Source organism: Pipistrellus hanaki (assembly GCF_964339955.1).
Source record: "Pipistrellus hanaki genome assembly, chromosome: 1".
Taxonomy (NCBI): domain Eukaryota; kingdom Metazoa; phylum Chordata; class Mammalia; order Chiroptera; family Vespertilionidae; genus Pipistrellus; species Pipistrellus hanaki.
The window spans coordinates 10332700-10357823 of record NC_140503.1 but is presented as its reverse complement, the minus strand read 5'-3'; the positions used below and the strand labels follow the sequence as shown (position 1 = coordinate 10357823).

The window sequence follows — 25124 nt, the reverse complement described above, 5'->3', positions numbered from 1 at the left end:
AACCCGGTGGCCCAGAATGGCCTCTCTTCCTTGCCAATGTCTGTGCCTCTCCACTCTCTGCAGCCCCCCCTCCTCTTGCCCCTCACTCCACCCCAGCAATTGTTCCCTTTCCTGAGCTCCTGGTTTCAGATCAGCCCGTGCAACCAGCAGTGAGTGACTCTTCATTTTCCATGTTTTTGCCTCTCTTTCCAAATAAATCACACGCCGTTCCCCGGGGACAGGAAGTGTGCCTCCCAGTTCTCTGGCAACTAGGAAGATTCTGCACATGACGAATGCTTGTGGAGGAGAACCTAATCCGCTAATTTTAGTTTCAATATTTCCGCAAATAGGAACGAAATGCAGTTGGTTGTGAAGAAAGGTTAAACGTGTTCTATGCTATACAGTTTGCTTTCCTTGGCAGGATTTCTGAGGAATTCAAGGTAGCCCTGTCTTATGTAGACAAGCAAGACTGGTAAGAAATGAAATCATTCCCATTGAAGAAAATGAAGATTCAGTTGTCTCAAGTTTTAAAAATAGTATTTTTTTTTTATTTTTTTTTTATTGATTTGAGAGAGACAGAAGAGGGAAAGAAAGAAAAAAAAAATGATACGAGAGAAAACATCGATTGGTTGCCTCCCATATAACCCTCAACCAGGCACCGAACGCCTGGGTCCATGCCCTGACTGGGAACAGAACCACCAACCTTTTGGTGCATGGGACGATACTCAACCGACAGCCACACCAGCCAGGGCTATTCTGGATTTTAAAATCTCTTTAAACTTTGATAAGATATACAGAGAACAAAAGATCATCAAACCTCTCACTAACCAATAACCTTTCTTTTCACTCCTTCCCCGTCCTGCCAAACTCCAGTTTATAAAGAAATTCTAATAAACCCAATGAGGAATACTGTTTAAAATGACAAATAATTGTAAATAATGCATAACTGTCTTAAACAAATAGGATCTATGCCTTTTTAAAATTCCACCCACCATACCCACACACCTAGCCTGTTTAAACTTCACACTCTCTGGTTCAAATGCCACAGGTATGGGCACAATCAGAGCCAAACCAGCAGGTAAGTGACTGTCTGGGTGTGTGTGTGGGGGGTTGGGGGGGAGGGAGGCTGGTGTGGGGAGCACAAGTTTCAGGGACTCTTAGATGGTCCCACTGTCCACTCCTTGCCCTTCGGTTCTACATTCTACAAGTAGACATAGACGTAACACACAATGCCCCTATGCCGCCAGCATCGTGGGGTGCTTCCCGAGAAGCCACTAAACCTGCTCCCAGTGGCAGCACCCAGGAGCCCCCTGGTGTGGGAGGGAAGGATCCCTCCACACCCCTGGCTGCGGGGCGGGTTAGGTGGGTTCGGATTGGCTGAAAGTGTCCCTCCCTCAGAGATGCCAGGGAGCCCCGTCTCATCCTCTGCTTTTCGAACACAGCAGGTGGAGATTTGCGACAATCTCGTTTTAGTGTAGACTGTTTACCCGAGTCTTCTTTCCTGACTCGTCTGTCCCTAAGAATAAGGGCAGGTCCAGGGCTATTTGCTCACCACGTTCACAGGGCCTGAATCTGCGGAAGGGTCCCGTGACTTCTGCTCTTTATTTAGTGTGATGCCTCTGTCTCCAGGGCCCATGCCTTCTAGCCAGCTTGTGCAAAACTCACACCTACCCCGCGTCAGTGACGTCCTCAGCAGACACCCCGGTCCTCCCCAGCCCCTCGCTAAGCCTCACCTCCACCGGGAGCTTCGACTGCTGCCTCGCCATGTCAGCCTTTGGCCTTTTCTAGGACAGTGGAGCTCAGCACCGGGAAGGGGTGATGAAAAACAGGACTGGCTCAGGGGGTGCTCTCTCTGGGGGACAAACTCCACATGGAGCCATTCTGTCTCCTCATGCCCCGACCTAACTTCCCTCGCTCGGCCTTGAACTCTTATTTCACTGTGTGCTATGCCCTGAACGATCTCTACTTGATTGATTTAATAAGCACTTCATAAGAGTATTTTCTTTTAATACAAACGCCTCTGGGAGGATTAGGGGTCTATCGGTTACGTACACTGTAGTATGAATTAGTAAAATCAAAATGCCTGCCCACAAACACCTTCCTGAGGCCAGCTCCGCTGAGAAAACGAGAGCTCTGATGGACTGGAGACGGGGTAGGAGTGGGGGAGAGGGGGGGAGCGCCCGGGAGAAGAGGCTGGTGATCTGGGAGCAGAGTGATCCTTGGACATGGGAACCTGTGAGGGAGGACAGCACTGAAGAAAGGGGGAGCCTAGAGGCTGAGCGGGGGAAAGGCACCCCCTCCTTTCCGTTCTGTATTTTAACACCCACAGGACCCACAGGCACTGGCGGAGTCAACCCCACTCGGGATGAGGGACCTTGAAAAACAAGCCTCATTTGATTGCACTAGTCCAGTCATTCATGTCCAGCTTCCAGATTCAACTTTCCCAAACTCTGGAAACGAACGCCTTCTCTGCTAGCAGCTCCACTTTCACTGATTCTTCAAAGAGAAAAACTCGGAACGAAGGCTGTAACAACTGTGCAGCACGCACCTGTTTAAAGCGATGTGCCGCCTGATCACGGAATCAAAACAACTGGCCCCTGGGGTGAGCCCCAGCACTCAATGGAAATAGAGGCTTCCTTTTTATCACTGTCTGAGGCAGTGGTCGGCACACTGCGGCTCGCGAGCCACATGCGGCTCTTTGGCCCCTTGAGTTTTTAGCAAAGGCCAGCTTAGGAGTACCCTAATTAAGTTAATAACAATATACCTACCTATATAGTTTAAGTTTAAAAAATGTGGCTCCCAAAAGAAATTTTAATCGTTGTACGGTACTGTTGATATATGGCTCTGCTGACTGATGAGTTTGCTGACCACTGGTCTAAGGCCTCCATGCAGCCTATAGGCTGGGGTGGCCTGCATTTCCAAGTAGGGATTCTGTTTCAACTCTGAATGCATATGGGGCTGTGCAGTCTTCAGGAAGAGCTCATGACCCTTAGACAATACTCCGACTACGAAGATATTTTGATTTTGTACCAAGCCCCACCAAAACAAGGCCTGGGTAAGCACGTATCAAGACGAAAGTCCTCCACAGAGTCCCGCAGGGAACTGCCCCCTGAAAACTCGGAGTGAGGCTTCCCTCCCGCCTCCTCTGGTCTCTGGAGCCGGAGAGCTTGTCTCCCACAAGGCTGCCGTCAGGAGGTGCCCCCCCGGGCGGGCTCCCTCCCCTGTCTCCATGCTGCACGTCCTCGTTCGGAGCGCTCGGGGAGTCAGATGAAAGCATTTTTTGTTTGTTTATTTTTTCTGTAGCTGAATAAAGATATATCTGCCAACTGGGGATAAAGACACTTCCAACTCTGCCTTTGAGGCACATTTCCCATTAAGTAATTGACTTCCCTCGCAGGGACCAATTACAAGTCAGGAGGAAAGGGGCATCCACACTGTTGACGGGAATGCCAGGGACTGACAGGCCGTTCAAACCCGCCTCCTTCCTCGCAGACACACATGTGTGCACACACGTCGCGTTTAGGTTGAAGTAACGTAACCACATTCAGCAAAACAAAAATATCTCTAATGTGCTTGTTCCCTCCTCCTCCTCCTCCTCCTCCCACTTTAGAACGTCAAATCCAGTTTATAAAAAATATTAACTCCCCGGATGCCAATGGTACCATTTTGGTGAGAAGGAAAGGCATGGACGTCGTTAAAAATAGGGGTCACGTGACCTTAAAACACCTCCGTGCAGTCACCCTCCCGGAGGTCACAGAGCCGGGCCCACTTGTCCCTGCTCCATGACTTCTGATGGCGACAACCGTGTGGAATTCTCATGTGCTCGGGTTTAAAAAAAAAAATCTATATGCTCATGTGATGTTATCAGAATGGATTAAACAAGGTTCTGACATTGTTAAAAGCAGGAGCTTTAGAATCTGCAGAACCATGTTTGCATTCTGCCTAGGAGAACAAGCTAAAATAATTTTAATTCATCTTCACTTAGGCAGCCATGAGAACACTTTAAATTGTAACAAAATTCATACCTACTAAGAAAGGTCAGTCGCCCAACCTCCCCAGGATTTCTCCCGTGATGGCGTGCAGATATATGTTCCCGTTGGATCCTGAGGGTTCTTAGGGGAAGACTTTATCCTCCCCTCTACCAAAATCCACACAGGAACCTAGCAGATGTTGTGTAATTCATAGCAATCCAATAATTCTAACTATAAACTGAATTTCCCAAAGTGGGTCATAAAAATTTATTACATACAAACAACAACAAAAAAAAGAATGGAGATATATAGTTATATATATAACTATATATCTCCATTCTTTTTTTTGTTGTTGTTTGTATGTAATAAATTTTTATGACCCACTTTGGGTCATATATACATACATATATATATATATATATATATATATATATATATATATATATATATATATATATATATATAAACACGATAGCTGCATCACGAAGCAGGATAATAAAGCCAACACCTGTGAACCCACACCCAGCGTAGGACCAGAAATGACCACCAATATTATTGTAGCTAGCTGCGTGCTCCCTTCCTGATCTCAGCCCTGTGCCTTGCCTTCAGAAGTAATCCCTCTCCCCAATTTTACATTTATCCTTCCCTTGCTTTTCAAAACAATTATTTTTCCAAATATGGACCTTGAGATGCATACTGTAATCTGGCTGAACAATTTGAGGCCTTATTTCCAAACTAGAGGCCCAGCGCACAATTGAAATTGTGCAAGGAGGTGCCCCACCCCCCGATGTGTGGGGAGGCACCCCGCGGAGGGCCGGGACCCGCACCTGACTCGCAGTGTCCCTCGCCCCCTGCCTGTGTCAGCTCTGAGGCTGCCCAAGCCGCGGTGCTGGCTCAGGCGCCACCCCCTGCCTCTGTCTCCATCTCCACTCCGGGCCTCACCTGTACATGCAACCTCCTCCTTTCTGGTCGTGTTCTGTTACGGAGTCCCAGCCTAATTTGCATATTACCTCTTTATATAGAGAGATGGGTCTGAAGTTTGTACCACAGGGTGTAGGAGGGCTGGGCTCAGCTGCTGACATTCTTTCTTCACAAGTGCCATGTGCCTGCCCTGACCCCATGCGTAGCAGTCACAGATTTCCTTTGTTCTCACTCAGGACAGTGTCCGCCTATGTAGCTGCTGTCGGAAATGGGGTGAGAACCTTCTGCTCACCCAACAGGAATCTCTGTGCGAGTGGCTACAACAGGGCGGACACTCCTGTCAGGGCTGCTGTCTGTGCATCCACTGCCACCACCTCCCCAGTTCCCCTTCACTAACAACTCACAAAGCAGAGGACCCTTACTGCCTGATGGACCACATAATCTGGTCAACACATTCTCTACTAATTCCCACGGACTTCCTTCCATTCCTCTTCCAGAGAACCATGTTTTCTGGAAGAGGAATGCAACACATCATCACTGATGAGATGGATCTGAGAATTCAGCCTCCTCCCAAGCTATCCAGGAGCCTGCCACCATCTTGGGGTTGCTGGCAGAAGACCCGGGGTGACTGGATCATAGACAAAGGACTTCAGTGTTTAGGGCACAGCAAGCAGCATGAGGATCTGCACATTTTTTTTCAGTCTCTCTCTCCCCCACCCCAATTCTTTTTTTTTTAATATATATTTTACTGATTTTTCACAGAGAGGAAGAGAGAGTGATAGAGATTCAGAAACATTGATGAGAGAGAATCATCAATCAGTTGCCTCTTGCACGCCCCCTACTGGGGATGTGCCCGCAACCAAGGTACATACCCTTGACCAGAATCAAACCTGGGACCCTTCAGTCCCCAGGCCAACGCTCTATCTACTGAGCCAAACCGGTTTCGCCACCCCCCCCCCCCGCCCCCCAATTCTATGTGGGATGCAGACACGCCCCGGTAAATTCCTGCACATACAGAGGGTGTGTTACAGGAGAGGACTCTTCCTAAACCAGTGGTCGGCAAACCGTGTTTCACAAGCCACACGTGGCTCTTTGGCCCCTTGAGTGTGGCTCTTCCACAAAATACCACGTGCGGGCGTGCACGTACAGTGCTATTGAAACTTCATGGCCCATGCGCGGAAGTCGGTTTTCGGCTCTCAAAAGAAATGTCAATCGTTTTACTGTTGATATTTGGCTCTGTTGACTAATGAGTTTGCCGACCACTGTCCTAAACCATTAGTAAGCAGGCCTGCTTCTTGTTCTAGAGCAGGGGTGGGGAACATCGGGCCTGTGGGCCCCACAAGGCCCGCAAAATCATTCGGTGTGGCCCTGCCAGAGCATTAGGGGTGAGTCCATTCAATATTGGACCACAGGGAGCAGGCTCATTTTTAAGTTGATAATTTTGGATGGCCCACCAATGTCAAAAGTATCCAAATGGCCCTTGGCAGAAATAAAGTTCCCCACCCCTGTTCTAGAGGGAGACACCAACTCTGTCTTCCAAGGCTGTCCACCACACAGGCATCCTTGAAAGGATATTTGGGAACAAAGGGCAGTCAGCGCCTCACTCCCAAGATGTGCTGAAACCAGGGAGGTCCCCCATCTCCCATCACCTGCTATCCTTTAAGGTTCGTGTCAATTTTTAAAAAAATATTTCTTTATTGATTTCAGAGAGGAAGGGAGAGGGATAGAGAGATAGAAACATCAATGATGAGAATCATTGATTGGCTGTCTCCTGCACGCCCCTTACAGGGGATCAAGCCCACAACCCGGGCATGTGCCCTTGGCAGGAACTGAATCTGGGATCTTAGGGCTGATGCTCTATTCACTGAGCCAAACCAGCTAGGGCTGAAGGGCATTCTTAAAAAAATAAATAAATAAAATAAAATAAAAAATCTTTATTATTCATATTATTACAATTGTTTCTCCTTTCCTCTCCCCCCCCCCTCATATCTCCCCTCCACCTGGTCCCCACTCCACCCTCTGCCCTTACCTCCCCCCCCGCCCCCGCCGCCTGTCCTCATCCATAGGTATATGATTTTTGTTCAGTCTCTTCCTGTACCCCTCACACAGATACCCCTTTCCCCCTGAGATTTTTTTTTATCGTATGATTCCTTTAATCAGGGGTCTTCAAACTATGGCCCGCGGGCCACATGCGGCCCGCAGAGGAGTCTGATCCGGCCCGCCAGGTTTTTGGGCAGTGAGCACAGCCGAGGTGTTACAGTAGGAATTAGTAGTTCATATAGTCCGGCCCTCCAGCTCTCTGAGGGACCGTGATCTGGCCCCCACTTTAAAAAGTTTGAGGACCCCTGCTTTAAATTCTATCTTGAGCCCAGAAATGCCATTCACATTCACAAAGCCTCTGGAAGGGGTGCATGTCTATGTGTAGCAAAGGGTTCCCCCAAAAGGGGTGTGTTTATGAGGGCTGACAGACATGAGGTTTCTAGGTCCAGGCATTCAGAAGTCTGGAGAGGATCTTTCGGATTCCTCTATTAGACAAGAACAGTTTTTGCTCTCTAATATTCATTTGGAATTTAATTCATAATCCTGAGAGACATAAAGATCTGCTGTGCCACAGAACCATAAAAATGCTGGACGTTCCAGCCGGGGTCTGCATGGCCAGCGAGCCTCCTTGGTATAATGGAAGCTCATCCTTCCTGCGAAGCCCCTGCTTTACATTATCCTACAATTTGCACCCTTTCCTCCCAAATTGTCAGTTTCCCCATGTTACTAATGCACTGACCTCTTCCTTATAGCACCCTGCAATCTGTCCCTTTCCTTTAAGTCTGCCGTATTCCTTGCATTACTAACGGGCTGCCCTCTCCTTTCTATTATCCCGCAATTTACACCTGTTCCCCCGACCCCATCAGATTCCCCATGCCACTGCTAATGTACTGACATCCCACAATTTGCGCTGCATTTCTTACAATTTGTACTCTTTTTTTCTTCAGGGGGGGGGAAAAAAGAAGCTGAAGAAAAGCTGCACTGTTACCGTGTGTCCAGGGTTAAGGAACAGACTGCTCAGAGTGAGGGCTTTGGCCTGGGCTCCCAATTGAGAAAGGTGTTAGGATGTGATTAAATACGATGAGCTGCATCCTAAGCTGGTGGCTAAGTAAATGATGAGAGGAAGATGTAAACTGTATCATCTGTCCTTCGAGAAAGCATCAGGGACTCCGCAGAATGAGCAGAGTCTATGACAACTAGCAAACTTCACATTTAACGTATTCTCTTTTATTGCGTCCATATGAAAGAGATGCTTGCTCGTATGTTATCAATAGCCCTCAGAGGGTCCTGTGGCTGTTTGCCGCATTTCCTCCTGATCACTCTTGGGTGAGACTTCCTACAGAATGTGCTACCTCCTCTGAGTCTCACATGACTTAGATTTGGCGAGACAAAGGGAGTCGAGTTAAGAAAATTCCAGATGTAAAACGCTGCGCGTGCAAAGGTACAGAGGTGCAGGTCTACAAGCTCTAGGGAACTTCAAACATGTCCAAAGGGTTGGAGCACATTTGGGTAAGAAGGTGCTGAAGCTGCTGGGTCAGGAAAGGACACGTCCCCTGAAGGAACGTGGACATTACACGCAGTGTACACTGACTGTCCGGATTATGATGTTCTCTGAACGCATAATAATCTGGCCACTCAGTGTATATCCTATATAGTAAAAGGCTAATATGAAAATTGTCCCCTCGACCAGGAGTTCAACCAGCTGTCAGGCCAGCCTACTGCCCATGTCCCCTCCCCCTGGCCAGGCTGGCAGGACCCCACCCATGCACGAATTCATGCACCGGGCCTCTAAAATACATATATATATATATATATATATATATATATATATATATATATATGCACACACACACTGGGTGGCCAGATTATTATGTGTTCAGAGATCATAATAATCTGGCCACTCAGTGTAAGTGGGAGCCATTGAAGAATTAAGCAGGAGAGTAGTGAGCTCGCATCTGAAATTAGAATAATCTCTCAGACGGTGGTAAGGAGGACATGTTAGAATGGAGATGACTCTGGAGGTAGGACAGCAAATTAGGTGAGCACACTATTAGCTAGAAGGAGATGATGAGGGCATGTATCAATGGCTGAACTGCTGCCACCCTAAAATTCATAAGCTGAGGTCCTAACTCCTTATACCTCAGAATGTGACTCTATTTGGAGACAGTTCTTTATGGAGTTAATTAAGTTAAAATGAAGTCATGAGGTGTTCTTACAAGAACCACAAATGAGGACACAGACAGAAGACCCTCAGGAGACCCAGAGAAAGATGACATCTGCACACCGAGGACAGAGGCCTCCAAAAAACCAACCCTGCTGACACCTTGCTCTCCGACTTCTATCGTCCAGAATTCTGAGAAAATCCATTTCTGTGGTTTAAGTCGCCCACTCTGTATTTGTTACAGTGAACTAACACAGCATGGGCCAAGGAGGGTGAGGAGAAGAAACCGGGGACAGATTTGGCTGGTAGAGTAGTCAAAATCTGTGGGCTAGAAGCAGTCAAAAAAGAAGTGGATCTAGAGGATTCTGGGATGGGGCTGACTGGGTAGATGTTGATATTGTGAAGCCAGAAATGTCCTATAAGAAAAGAGAAAGACTAGCAAGTCAAGGTACAAGATGATATTAGACATTTACAATGTGTGGAGTTTGAGGGGTCAATGGAGACATCCAGAGAGAGAGAGAGAACCAGGAGGAAATGAAGGTTTGGGTCTGAAATTCAGAAAACAGGACTGAGATAAAGGCACGGCACTGGGGAGTCCTCCACATGGAAGTGGGAACTGTGAATGAATATCCCAGAGAAGGCATGTTGGTAAAGAGGAGAATATGGGGGTGAGGGGTGTGCAGCCGAAGGCCAGCCACTGATGGAGGTGGGAGGGAATGGCTGCTATGGGTGGGACCAGACCTTGGAACCAGTCTGGCACCCGTGGAAAAGGGTGTCCACGGAGGGAGTGGTCATCAGGGATGAATGCGGGACAGAGATCCAAGACTGAAGAGGGTAGGCTGAATCAGACCATTGGCAGGTCACTGGTGAACTTGGCAAAATGATTCAGTAGAGCTGTCAGAGGTGAAAGCCATGTGATGCTGTGCTGAGATGTGAAGAGGGTGGGGTGAAATAAAAACATCAGGCATGTATTTATTCTTGCAAGAAGCCTGGCTGAGTTAGAGCCAGAGGTGATGCAGGGTCCAGAGAGGGCTCTATTATTATGATCGGTGGTGGTGATGGTGGTGGTGGTGGTGTAAGCAGAAGAGGCTCAGTGGTCATATACTAAGGTCAGAGGACACTGGGCCTCTTGGACTTTATCAAACATCATCCTTACAGTGAGTTGCTCCTGCGCCCGTGGGGAGGGGCCTGTTAGGTTTGCATTAGAGCAGATTCCTGTTCAAAGCACGCTCAGGGGTGCAGGTAGCGCTCCTGGGGGCAGGCAGCCCACTGCAGACAGCTCCTCACAGGCTTCTTGGCATGTGAGGTAGATGATATAGACTTATGGGATGCTATGAAGGGGTGAGCTGGGTCAGGGAAAGAGGGGATCAGTGAATCAAGAAGAAGATGGGAGGAACTTGATCCCCCAACAGAACTGTCTGCTATGGCTAACGTTAGGTGAATTCTAGTCCCTTTCCACACATTTACTCTCCTACTAGGCTGCAAGGTACGCCAGTGTTGTTACCGAGTCCCCACACGATGCAGGCACCTGGGAGCCTGAGCAATACCGAGTGAAAGCTCTACCAGGGCTGTGCAGAGGGGAAGGCCCCAGAGCCAGGGCTGCATGCAGCATGACGGGCCCTGCTCACAAGGCAAGAATGAGCCCAGGGAGTGTCCACCCCAGAGGGCTGTACCCTCTCATGAGACTCGGACAGGTCAGAGATGGACGGATAACTGAGACGGTCAGAGAGCAACTCTCTGGGGAGATGACCAAAACTACTACTGAGCAATGTCAAGTTTGCAGCCAGGGAACTAAGACGATGAGGCCAAGGAGGGTTTTAAAAGGCAGAAGAGCTGAAACCGGTTTGGCTCAGTGGATAGAGCATCGGTCTGCGGACTGAAAGGTCCCAGGTTAGATTCCACTCAAGGGCATGTACGTTGGTTGCGGGCACATCCCTGGTAGGGGGTGTGCAGGAGGCAGCTGGTCGATGTTTCTCTCTCATCGATGTTTCTAGCTCTTTATCTCTCTCCCTTCCTCTCTGTGGAAAATCAATAAAATATATATATTTTTAAATTGCTCATAAAATAAATAAATAAATAAATACATACATACATAAAAGGCAGAAGAAAGGAAACTGAATGAGGATAGCATTTCATATATGGAATTTGAAAGCAATTCAGAACACCATAGCTATGACATGTTTGTTAGGGCTTAAGGCGCACATGATCTTAATGCACTGCCTCTCAGGACACCTTTCCCACACTTTAAAATCCCTAAAATTGGGAAGCGTCTTCTAGTCATTGGTATCGTCACAGTTGAATGGGCAGAATATTTTCTCTCATTCGTGGCACCGTATCCATGGGGCCCTGGAATCAATGGTGTCTCAGACTTAATGCGGTGGGATTCTACTCTAGCAAAGGGGGTGGCACTTGCTTTGTTTGACCTGCTGCTTCAACTAAAAGCACTCATATTTCGCAATGGGCTGCCTCTAGGGCTGCTGAGGAGGGTCCACTGTGGACATCCCTCCTGTAACAACAAGCTCTAAGTGGTCTCTCTCCACAGAGTGGCTCAAATTCATGCACCGGGCCTCTAAAATATATGTATTACACACACACACACACACACACACACACACACACACACACGTATTACAACTCTGAGTAATTCCCTGGAGAGCCCTCTGTGAATGTAATTTACCCTCTCAAAACACTGACCAGCAAGAACTCCAGCTGGAAAAAAAAACAAAAACACAAAAAACAGTTATGCTCTATCATGACTGATGACATCCAGGTCCCACAACTGCATAAAAAGAGCCTGATTATTATAATTGTTTTGTGTTCAATTATTTCTATGTTTATAATTAAGTCTGTGCTTTGGTTCCAATGCTGAGGAATGCCATTCCCTTATGACACGGGGCCAGGGGAGGGTATGCCTTGGGGACTCTGCTATTTCAAAAGACAGAAGACAAATTCTAGCTTGAAGTTGGGACGTACTGAAAGATGGTTCCGAAAAATATTTGAGACAGTAATCTTTTACCAGATGAACGCTGTGATAACTGTGTGATAACTGTGGTATTTGGGGTTTCTACTGCCTTCAGTGTTTACAAGGTCAAATCTAAATTCATACATTAGAAATGCATTCTATTTTAACTGCTGAGTATGAGATGAATCGAATTATTTGCTTATTTTTAAATGTATCTACTGGCCTTTAGATGCTATTTATTATTTACAGAAAGGTGCTTTTGAACTTTACAAACAGGTTGGGTGCTACCTACTGCCCAAATATTTTAATACCGAAATCTGAGGTATTAAGTATGTACAAAGCAACAATCTATATCCAAAATAAAAAAATGAAAGGTGGAAATCATTGCCAAATGCCTTCCTAAATCATATTTTAAAAATGAACACTTTCACAGATTTGTTTTCATCATACTGAATTAAATTATGTCTTCTTAAATATGAAAACACAGCCCTAAGCACTTTAGCTCGGTGGATAGAGCCGTGACCTGTAGACTGAAGAATTGTAGGTTCAATTCCGGTCAAAGGCACAAGCCTGGGTTGCGGGCTCCATCCCCGGCGTGCAGGAAGCAACCAATCGTGTCTCTCACATCGTCGTAGTTTCTTTCTCTCCCTCGCCTTTCCTCTCTGAAATCAATAAAAATGTATTTTTAAAAAATGTGAAAGCATGAATATCTAGATCCATTTTCAATACTTTACATAGACTATTACAAAGTACATTTTTGCCAGCAATCAATATGCCTACTTTGGGCAGTTTTATAATGGTTATTGCAATTCAGTGCCTAACTGCTTTTTTAAATTGACCTAAGAGACAATTAACAAATGTGAATATTTATCTTAAGCTTCTTTGAGGTCTAATTTTATGTTTCATCTTGGCTTTTCTCATTTTCACCTTGTGTGGATTATTTACAAATTTACAAGACATGTCCCTTTCTTCCTTTAATTGCTTTTTGTACGTCCTTTTTCATTCTTTAAAAAAAAAAAATTGCCTGCTGTTAAGTGATATGCATAACATTAGGATATACATTATCACCTCAAGCATTGTCTGCTTGGGATTGTCTTCTACTTCTTCACCTCAGTTGAATTGACCTAAACTGTACCTTCTGCTTTCTTTCTTTTTTTTAATATATTTTATTGATTTTGTACAGAGAGGAAGGGAGAGAGATAGAGTTAGAAACATGGATGAGAGAGAGTCATCGATCAGCTGCCTCTTGCGCACCCCCTACTGGGGATATTGGGGATATGCCCGCAACCAAGGTACATGCCCTTGACAGGAATCGAACCCGGTCCTTTCAGTCCCAAAGCCGATGCTCTATCCATTGAGCCAAACCGGTTTGGGCCCTTCGGCTTTCTTTTGACCATTCTTTTTGCCAAAATACCTCCCCCATCTTCCTCTCCTTTGATCATTATTCAATAGCTATTGTGTTCAGTGTTTAGCCACATTTTTTTCTACTCTCCATTGTATTTGTTAACTTCTGGTGGACACTCATACGACTACTTTTCTTTTTCATCTACTCTTTTTGTCTTATGTCTTTCATATGTATTTAAAGACACCAGTTCTATGAAATTTAGGTCACTTCCTCTTATGTTCCTTTTACCAAGTCCTCTCCAGTTCCCAAACATACCACCTGTTACTGCTCTCTTCCTCATCTCACTCGTTTGCTTTAGTGATTGTAACATTAACTGTGGGATAATCCTATGAAACCCTATCACGTACTCAATTTAAATTTGCTCTAACTTTTTTTTTAATGAGCTGTAAGCATTTATTTAGCTGTGGTAAGATGCCCCCGAAAAAAAAAAAAATTCCCATACACACAACACACAAAATAAATACCTCAATTAATTACAAACATATACCATCGTTTTCTCTTATATACATATCTGAGTAAATATTTTTGAAGAACACAATGAGCATGCTTTACCTTCACCAAACAAAATTCCAAGGCGAATGTGCACTGCTGGGCTCAAGGCTCTTGTTCCTCTCACCACTCTTATAGACAATGATGTCTAAGTAGAGTGTGGATTGGCTTATTATTCAAGATTATCTGCTATTCTGGCCATAACCCTATACAGCCTTCTTTTTTCTAATTATAAAAAGGGGGGGGGGGGGAGCGATGATTCTTCCCCTATAACAAAACAGGAATTTTAAGCAAAAGTCATTGTATATCAGGGGTCTTCAAACTACGGCCCGCGGGCCACATGCGGCCCGCAGAGGAGTCTGATCCGGCCCGCCAGGTTTTTTGGGCAGTGAGCGCAGCCGAGGTGTTACAGTAGGAATTAGTAGTTCATATAGTCCGGCCCTCCAGCTCTCTGAGGGACCGTGATCTGGCCCCCACTTTAAAAAGTTTGAGGACCCCTGTTGTATATAATAAACTTTCTGGAACAAAGCTGTTCTATCAGAAATGTCAGACAGGTGTAAGCAGAAGTGTGTGTCAGTATTAGCATATCCTCCTCTCACATCTGGCATATTAATGACTCTTAGTTTTCAATGATTCTAAATTTTGCAAGTATAGCTTTCTTAATATTTATTGCATTACTCCTTTCTCCTCAATCCTGGACTGCATAGCCAGGTGAAGGGGTCAAACTAATTGATCTCACACTCAAAGGTTCTTACCATATTTCAAATTGATCTTAAACTGAGAATTTGCTTTCATTTTTCCTTTCTTTTAAATGTGGCTTATCATAAATTAAAAAATATCAATGGAAACTAAATAATAAAATGGGGGAAATAAATGTTAATTACTTAAAAGAAAACAAGTGACTAAAATGTGTCAGTTCTGTCTAGCTGTAAACTCTATGGCTTACTGAGAGACAGGTAGTTTAGTGAAGGATACAGACTTTAACCCAGGCCAGTTTTCTCAGTGGTTAGAGTGTCGGCCTGCAGATGGAAGGGTCTCTGGTTCAATTCCCCGTCAAATTGCAGGTCAATCCCGGCCCTGGCCCTATGAGAGGTCAGGGCTCAAATGAAAGGCAACCAATCCATGCTCTCTCTCTCTCTCTCTCTCTCTCTCTCTCTCTCTCTCTCTCTCTCTCTCTCTCTCTCTCTCTCTGCCTCTCCTCCCTCCCTTCTACTCTCTTTAAAAATCAATGGAAAACATATCCTTGGGTAAGGATTAAAAAATGAGAATACAGACTTTAGAGTTAGTTGGCCTGGCAATCTTGGCTATTTCATTAAAATATTACTCTTAGGGTAGTAGAACATAGCGGTTGAGAGTGTAAAGTTGAAAATTTATAAGAAAATGCAATAAGTTTTAAAAAAAAAAAAGTCAAGAAAATTCTGAAGAATCACAAAGCTCTAGGACTTGCTCTACTAGATATCAAGACTGATTATAAAATCATATAATTAAGAGGGGGTGGTACTGGCTCAAAGGTAGACAAGTAGACCAATGCCAAATAATACAGTCCAGGAAGAATTGATGTTGCAGCCTCTCAAGTTCAAAGGTGGTATAGAAGCAAAATTTCTTCTTCCCCCACGGGCCTCAGTCTTATGGCCTGTAACTGATTAGATGAGGCCCACCCACATTATGGAAGTAAATTGATTTACTCGAAGTCTACTGATTTAAATGTGAATCCACATTTTAAAAATATCTCCAGCCCTAACCGGTTTGGCTCAGTGGATAGAGCGTCAGCCTGCAGACTCAAGAGTCCCAGGTTCGATTCCAGGCAAGGGCATGTACCTTGGTTTTGGGCACATCCCCAGTAGTGGGTGTGCAGGAAGCAGCTGGTCAATGTTTCTCTCTCACCTATGTTTCTAGCTCTCTATCCCTCTCCCTTCCTCTGTAAAAAAAAATTAATAAAGTATATTTACAAATAAATAAATGAAAGGAACTAGCCACGGATATGTGCAACGACATGGATGAATTTCAAATATGTGAAGTGAACCAAACCAGACACTAAAGATTACAAACTATGTGACACTCTGGAAAAGGCAATAACATAGAGGCAGAAAGGAGATCCATGGTGCCAGAGACTGGAGTGGAGAGAGGGAATCAAAAGGGATAGAAATATTTTATATGTTGATTGTGGTGCCGGTTACACATGACGTACACTTGTCAAACTCATATGGTTGTACACCCATCAATAGAGAATTCTACAATATGTAAATTATAATTTAATAAGCTTAATTTTAAAATACCACCAGTGAAAGCCAGAAAGATAAAAAAAAAACACATCAGGATAAAACTTCAAATTGTTAAAGAAGATTGTGTTCATATCACTTTCAATGCTTGTTCACACATTTTTGGAAAGGAAAATGAAGAGTATCAAATCACTATGGTATTTGGATTCCACTGGATACATTTAAGAGTGATATAACAGTTTTACTTTTAAATGCCAATATTTACAATACACTGGGAATGATATGCTAGGCAACCATAAGCTATCGAACTAAAATCGCAAGAGGAAGTTCATAGTTTCTAAGAATCTTTTTTTTTTTTTTGATTGATTTTTCACAGAGAGGAAGGGAGAGGAATAGAGAGTTAGAAACATCGATGAGAGAGAAACATCAACCAGCTGCCTCCTGTACACCCCCTACTGGGGATGTGCCCACAACCAAGGTACATGCCCTTGACTGGAATTGAACCTGGGACCCTTAAGTCTGCAGGCTGACACTCTACCCACTGAGCCAAACCAGTCAGGGCTCTAAGAATCTTTTTAGGGAAATACGAAGACTGCCGCCTGGAACACATCCCAAAACTCGGCCTCAGAGGGTTCACAGGTGTGGCAAGATGCTGAGCCCCAGAGTCCCTAGGGCAGGCAGGCAGTTTACTTTCAGCCAATAGAAACTTGTCTGTTTACCTCATTGTGCTTTATAAATAATCTTGTTGTGCCTAGAGGGGGGCAAATAAGGTGAAAAAGATTGGAAAGCACTACTCTGGAGGAATTCTTACACCTACACACAAACAGAAAGGTATGGAAAACTTAAAAGAACTTAAATATTTAGGCCCATTCACAGGCAACTGGATTTAAAAAATGTGGAATTATTTTTTCAATGAGACACCCTCTTGAAGAAATCCAAAGGAAATCTGATGCGTTTAAATCGGTAAAAATTAAATACCGTAGCTAACCTAAATAACTTATTTTTCTGACAGTCTTTAATAAATTCATTCATTCATTCATTCATTCATTCCACCAGAATGAAATGGCCAGGTGCTTTGTGCTGACCTGAACACCCCGACGAAATCAAGACGGAACAGACAGCATTCCTGCTCCGGTGAGCTCTAGAGTCACGTGTGAGCAACAGACAATAAGCCGACGGAGATGAAAGACCGTCTCTGAGGCCGGTGAGTGCCACGCATGGCAGAGAGCCGGGTGGCAGAGATTGACTGCTGGGCGAGGGAGGACAGGATGAAGTCACTTTGGGTAGGAAAAGCCTCTCAGATGATGCAATGTTTAAACAGGGAACCACAAATGCAAAGACCCAGAATAGAAAGAAGCAAATGCCGCCTCCAACAGCGAGCGAGAAGCGTGGGTCCTCATAATGGAAGAAAGAGACGTAAGCTTTCTAAGCCTACAGAAATGCGGGCACATTTGTCATCAGGCAGCAGTTTAAACGTTTGACAATTCTTTCAAAGAAGTTAAAAATAACTTCTGTCCTATCCATGAACATCTAAATAAGCATCGCACCTCAGTCGTACAGCATGACTTCTCATGTGGCATTTATGTGAAAAAAGCGTGACGGTATTACACTGACCTAAAATAACACTGAAAACAACACAGCAAGGACTCCTTGAGGTATTCGTTGAATGACACTGGCAGAAATCGACCTTTTCCTAACGGATGTACCATCCATTGAAAAAAAAAGACAACAGACTGTAAACGTATTCTTGGGAACAGGTGTTACGGAATAAAGCGAGCAAGCTCAGGCCGGGATCAAAACAGGTGACGATGAACAGTAAAAAGAGTATTAGCGTGAGGCATTTCAACATCTGTGTCCTATCTGAGCACACGTGTAAACGTTCAAACTCTTCTAGAAGCTATGATGTATTTTCTGGGGAATGGATTGAAGAAACAGTTGATCTCTTCATTTCAGAAAAAAAGGATCTCGAGTACACTCCTAGAGAGGCAAGCTCTTCCAACGCTATGAGTTCCCGTCTCTACCCCAGACCCAAGTCATTGTCCAAGATACTAAATAAAGCTAACACTGATGAGAATTGTAAGAGAGGAAATAAAACAGAAAATGCCGCCGTGTCTTCGTTTACAAACCACTAGAGGCCTGATGCACGAAATTCGTGCAAAGGGGCTCGATCCTTGCAGCCCCGGCTTCATCCAGAAGGGCGTATGGTCTGATTACATATTACGCTTTTATTATGATAGCAATTCCAGGAGACCAGAAGGAGGCAGAGAAGGAACAGGGGGACTATATTGTAGTTAAAGACCAGAAACAAACAATTCGGATCCTCGGACCCAGGAACAGCTGAGAAAAGCATATGAGACCAGGAAAGGTTTGTATACGATAATTAGCATGATTTTCCAAACTTGAAAATTAAGAGCCACAAAACATTAAAGATTAGACAAGGCTGTATAAAGACAATTTATTTTCATCACAGTTTTATGGAAATTATGAAACATCTTATCTATGAAGTAGGATAAAATGAAACAAAACATACACACACACCCCAATGCAGCATTTGATAAATCACAGATTCTGCAACCTCAGTTTGAATGCTGATTGACTATTTGTTAGCTGTGCTGCCTTAGACAAGTTTCTTACCCTCTCTGTGTCTCAGTGCTTCACCTATGAAATGGCTGCTGTGAGGATGAGATAAAGAACAGTGCCTGACAAATAGCAAGCGGTTTAGACATTTCAGCCGTAACTCCATGTGCAGAAGAGAGTTCACACACCAGCCCTGACTGTCCTGCTTACAAGGATGGCATCTGAGAACTTGGATTTCCGGAAGTTTAACTCATAAGAATGGGTCACCGGGAATGAGACTGTGCAGCAATAGGGTTTATGTGACACCCTTGCTCTTCTTCTGGAAGTCTGGAAGTTTGGTTCATGCCAGACGGAGAAACTGCCTTCATGATTGTCCCACAATGAAAGCCCTGGGCGCTGAGTCTCGGACGAGCTCCCCTGACAACATCTCACACGTGTTGACACACGTGTTGGGGGAACACAGCATGTCCTGTGACCTCACCGAGAGAGGCCCCCTGGGAGCCTGCACCTGGTTCCCCGGGACTGAGCCCCACTGCCTTTCCCTTTGCTGACATTGCCCCACACCCGCCCACTGTACCAAACTGCCGTCGCAAGGACAATTACATGCCGAGTCCTGCCGGTGAATCGTCAGACTGGTGGCGGTCTCGGGGACCCATCCACACACTCAGACACAGCTAATTGTTTTATCCCGGGTGTAAATATAGTAAAAATGTGTTTTAATAAATCTCGAAGGCAAGTTCAAGGAGTGATGTTTAGACTTCATTCCGTGATGAACAGAGAAAACATTGCACTGTTTCTTCTTACGGATAATGTATGGAATTAAAAGGCTGAGATTTATTAGTGGCATATCCATTACATTATATCACTATTTCCTGGTAAAGTGCTTTACGACACAACAAAATAGCGTACAGCTTCTAACTGACATTCAGGTGGACAGTGAATGGTCCAATAGTTGGGCACAGCCTTCGAACAGCCATCAGAGAAAACAGCACAGCTAAAGTGCCAGGGCCACTGAGCTTTAGAAACGCATGGCTAACTTTAAGAATTCTCTGCATCTCTTACAGATGAGTGGTTAGTCTCTTCCAGCGCTTAACAGAGCCGGTGTTCTGCTCAATAAATCAATATCTGGAAAAGAGAGTTTAGAAAGAAAAGTTTGAGGGAAAAAAGTATTTAATAATTTAGGTTGAGTTTCTGTTTTGGAATCATCAGATCAATGCCCCCACTGAAGCACACACACAAAAATGCTGAGTAAGACACGAAAACAGCAGGGCCAGGCGATATCGTTGGGGTAGCTCAAGCCCAAAGCGGCTAATGGAAAGCTGGCATTTGCCAGAGGCTGTGGGTCCATGCCTGCACCGGAACTGGGGTTTGTTGGCTGCTTGGAAGAAGATATGTTAATATGCAATTTTGGAATAATGTACCATAACATTTAACTTATTTATACAACCTATTGGAAAGACTGGCATGTAAACACCAGTCGAGATTCCGGCTTGCCCAATTTGTTGTTTGTGTAAATTAATGCTAACGATCAGGAAACTTCATCTGACATTATACTATTCTGGCACCAAGTAAACATACGCATACATTCTAATGCAGGAATCCTGCTCCCACGTATGTATCGGAGAGAAACACTTGCACACGGGCACCAGGAGCGAGGATACGAGACCGTTCAGACACTATTACTGGCAACAACAAAAACAAACGGAATTGGGGGGGAGAAAAACTAAATGCTCGCCAATAGGAGAATAGACAAACTATGGTAATGTCGTACAGTGGAATGCTATACACATTTAAAATGAGTGAATTACAATCTATAATAATAAAAGCATGATATGCTAATTAGGCCGGATGTCCTTCTGGACGAAGCCGGGGCTGCCAGGGAAGCCCGGGTCCCGGGTGCCAGAGGGAAGCTGGTGCCAGCAGCCGGGAGAAGGAAAGCCTATTTTTGCATGAATTTTGTACATCGGGCCTCTAGTTATATACAAAACAAGGATAAATATTAGAAACATACTGAGTGAGAAATGTAAGTCACAAAAGACTACTCTACATTTGACAGTCACTTATATAGTTTTAAAATGAGGAAGTTTTAAAATTAGGGAACTACACAGGCATATGAGTGTATACACATGTATGTATGTGTATGTTTGTATGTATGTATATATTTTTAAAGCAGGAAAATAATAATCACTGAATTCCGGATAGTGGTTCCTAGGGTAGTAGGAAAGCTGGAAGATAGGATGGATGGAGGAGCAAGTGGGTGTACGTGAGTTAATGGTAATGTTTTAATTCTTGGGTAAAATGCACTCATTGTAATGTTAAACACATTGACTTAAATAAACAAATGATAGCCAAGCATGAAAAAAAAAAATACTATTAAAAGAAATTAATGGCACACATTTACAAATTTACATGTTGTTCCAATCTGATTCAAACTATTACAGCCTCGTTCTAATTTATGCAAACTGTTAATATGCCATTTTGGAATAATTTACCATAACATTTAACTTATTTATACAACCTATTGGAAAGACTAGCATGTAAACACCAGTCGAAAATAAGGCAGGAAAACAGGGAACGTTATTTCCATCGAGCTAACTTAAGGAAGTATGATACGTAGTTCCTTCAGCGCTAACAAACAAAAAAGCTGCCAGCCGCAAAAAGCCAAGTGCAATGAGACCTCTCAAAGATATCTAGCTGTAAAAATCTACACTGTTGCCCTAATTGGTTTGGCTCAGTGGATAGAGCGTTGAACTGCGGACTGAAAGGTCCCAGGTTTGATTCTGGTCAAGGGCATGTACCTTGGTTACAGGCACATCCCCAGTGGGGGTTGTGCAGGAGGTAGCTGATAGATGTTTCTAACTCTATCCCTCTCCCTTCCTCTCTGTAAAAAATCAATAAAATATATATATTTTTTAAATCGACACTGTTAAAGATAGAGAATAAAGCTATAATTCTATCTACAACCCCTTTGCCATAGACTGAATGTCAGTGCCCCTCACCCCCACCCCAATACATACACTGAAACCTAGCATGTGATGGTATCTGGAGGTGGAGCCTTTGGGGGCTGCTTAGTGCCCTTATGAAAGGGACCCCGAGGTGAGGACACACCAAAATGAAAGCGGTCTGTGAACCAGGAATCAGGTCTGCACCAGACTGACTCTGCCAGCACCCTAACCTGGGACTGCAGCCTCTAGATTCTAGAGTCTAGAACGTCTCTTGCTTAAGCCCCAGCCTAGGGTCTCTGTCACAGCATCCCCAAGGGACTCTGACACCCTTGCAATGGAGAGTGCATGGTGACAAGGTGAGACCCGGATCATAAATTAATCTGTGCCCGCCTCGGTGTGTGAGCTTGGGTTGGTCATTTACCCTCACGTGTGTAAAATAAGAGATGGTATGGATTGCTCTGTAAGGATTTTTTTTTTTTTTAGTGGTGAAAGTCTAGAACCCTGGAAGAAGCCATTCTTATCAATAATGGGCAAAGTCAAGATGCAATTTCCTGCCTAGCTGATGTGGCTCAGAGGTTGAGTGTCAACCTATGAACCAGGAGGTGGCGGTTCGATTCCCCGTTCAGGGCACATGCCCAGATTTTGGTCTCGATTCTCAGTGTGGGGCAAGCAGGAGGTAGCTGATCAATCCTCCTCTCATCATTGATGTTCCTATCTCTCCCTCTCCCTTCCTCTCTGAAATCAATATAAATACATATTTTTTAAAAGATGCAATAGGAGCATATATGTGACTTAGTACTTGAGTGCCTTCCGATGCTAACAATGTCCGCAAGCTCTAAGGAGAGAATGGAGCATCAGCTCAGCTCTACCAGGGGACTAGTCAAAGTGGGAACGTTTTATTACACAGAAGTGTGTGCAAGTGGTAGATAAATCTGATTTTTGGTAGAGCAGAGGTATTTTGTGGAACAGCCTTTTCATGTCACTACACTAAGGCAAAAATTCATAATTTAAGCATTAGGGTTCAAACATTAAGCATTCAGTTCTAGGATGTCAAAGAATTTGAAAGGTAAGGTAAATCTTGCAGAAATATTGCTCAAACTGCCTAATGTAAGAAAGAAAGACGAGCAATTGTTCAAAGGGAATATGAACATTCCAACAGGCAGAAAATCCCAAGAGAGAGCCTATTCGTATGCTCAGGTGACACTTCACACATTCTCCACATAATGTTAGACTCTGGACAAGCAGAGTCATATATTTTCTCTCTTTATTTAAAAATATATTTTTATTGATTTCAGAGAAGAGAGAGGGAGAGAGATAGAAGCATCAATGATGAGAGAGAATTATGGATCCTCCTGCATGCCTCGCACTGGGATTCTAGCAACCCAGACTGGGAATTTAATGCCCTGACTGGGAATTAAACCATGACCTCCTGGTTCATAGGTGGATGCTAAATCACTGACCCATGCCAGCATATATACTTTCTCTTTTTTAAAATTCTATCTAAGCCCTCTGGGGGGAAATATATATAATACCAAATGAAATTTCCAAATCATTCGTGTGTGTGTGTGTGTGTGTATGTGTATGTGAGACATGTATCAAAAGGTATCCTATTTTTGAAAAGGAAAAGACAAGCTACAAACAGATAAAAAATTTTGTGACTCAAAAATGATAAAGGCTTAGTATCCAGAACATATAAAGAATCCCTTTAAACTGATATAAAAAATAACTCAACCTTTTTATGTGGTCCAATAATATGAACAACCAACCGGCTAGCAGGCATGATGCTGACTTTGACGAGTAATCAGGGAAACTGACATTACAATAAGATGCCATTTCCCACCCAGCAGACTGGCACGCACTCAGGGGCTGAATAACATGTGCTGATGAGGACAGGGTGGGAAGGGATTCTAACGTGCCGGTAAGTGAGAAGGGGAAGGGCCACGGAGGAAGGGAGTCAGGTGCAGACACGCACAGCGATGACCCTGCCATCCCCCTCCATGTAGGTGCCCGCAGAAGCTCTGCCATCGAGGTCCAGAATAAGCACTGCAGCCCCATTCACAACAACGGAGGAGTCATCAGTAGGAGGATGAACGTATAAATATGGAAGAGTATGTCTGGGGGAAACGCCCTTTTCCCCGTCTTCATATTTCCACTTGGAGGAACCGCTTCAGGAGTAGCGTTCCCAACCTCTCCACCTCCTCAGCATCCTTCCTAGAGAAGTGACTTGTCTCCTCGGTGCCCCTCCTCCTGCTTGCCCGTGTCACAGGGGTGCCCTCCTGAGGGGAGTTCCAGGCTAACTACACAACCCGTGCCGGGAAGGGTAAAACTTATTTAATTCTGGCTACCTTCTAGCAAGCCCACCCCTCCAAGAGGCTCTCTCACAAACAAAGCTGGCACTTTACCCACTACTCTCTAACACTTGCATCTATTTCTCAGCTTGGTCTAGAAGAGAGGGGGCAAGCTAGTGTGCCCCTTTGCGCCCCAACAGAACACTAGACGGCAGAGAAAATTAAGGGGAGACACATGTGTTAACATGAATAAGTCTTAAAACTATCAGACGAAGAAAAGCAACTTGCATTTATGTAAGGTTTAAAAATATACAGAACAATACCACGTATTATTTAAAATGCATAAATCTGTGTCATAAAATATAAAGGCACACATGAATGATTTTTAAACTTGAGCTAGGGGCCCTAACCGGTTTGGCTCAGTGGATAGAGCGTCAGCCTGTGGGCTGAAAGGTCCCAGGTTCTATTCCAGTCAAGGGCATGTACCTTGGTTGCAGGCACATCTCCAATAGGGGATGTGCAGGAGGCAGCTGATTGATAGTTCTCTCTCACTGATGTTTCTAACTCTCTATATCCCTCCCTTCCTCTCTGTAAAAAAAATCAATTAAAAAAACCATATTTTTTTAATTGAGCTAGGGGAAGAGGGAGGGAAAGGCAACCGACCGGGCTGCCCAAGGGGCCTCAATCCTGTTTGGAATGGAACGCTTTGCTTCTGACCCTAGGAGGAACATACATAGTTTTTTCTTTCCTGCCTCAAATATTTTGCGTACGTAGTGTACACAGACTTATATACCACACGCCCATCTATCAGGGAAACACAGCAGAGCTGAAGTTGCTACGAGAGCTGTGTGCTCTGGGAAGAGGCTCTGGCCATGCCTGGAGACAGATGCTGAAGGCAGCACCGGCGTGGGGTGCTCCCAGATAGGAGGAAAGCCAAAGAGACACATGAAAACCTGCTCAAAGTCACTAATCATCAGAGAGATGCAAATCAAAACTACAATGTGCTATCATCTCACACCTGTCAGATGGCTATCATCAACAAGTCAACAAATGACAAGTGCTGGCGAGGATGCGGAGAAAAAGGAACCCTCGTGCACTGCTGGTGGGAATGCAGACTGGGGCAGCCACTGTGGAGAACAGTGTGGTGTTTCCTCAAGAAACTAAAAA

The 25124-nt window shown here is 44.6% G+C and overlaps 1 protein-coding gene across 3 annotated transcripts in view; it reads right to left on the bottom strand.

The window, feature by feature from the left end:
* The window catches only part of EFCAB11 (EF-hand calcium binding domain 11), a 124778-nt gene that overhangs the window by 49203 nt on the left and 50451 nt on the right, over positions 1-25124 (bottom strand). The window contains exon 6 of one of the 3 annotated variants that reach the window (XM_084884394.1): positions 19828-19849. The exons of the other annotated variants lie outside the window; for them this stretch is intronic. Coding sequence (XP_084740520.1) covers positions 19843-19849 — 7 coding nt within the window. The 3' untranslated portion in view covers positions 19828-19842. Of the gene's footprint in view, positions 1-19827; positions 19850-25124 lie in introns of those variants that run through there. 3 annotated transcript variants of the gene reach the window in all.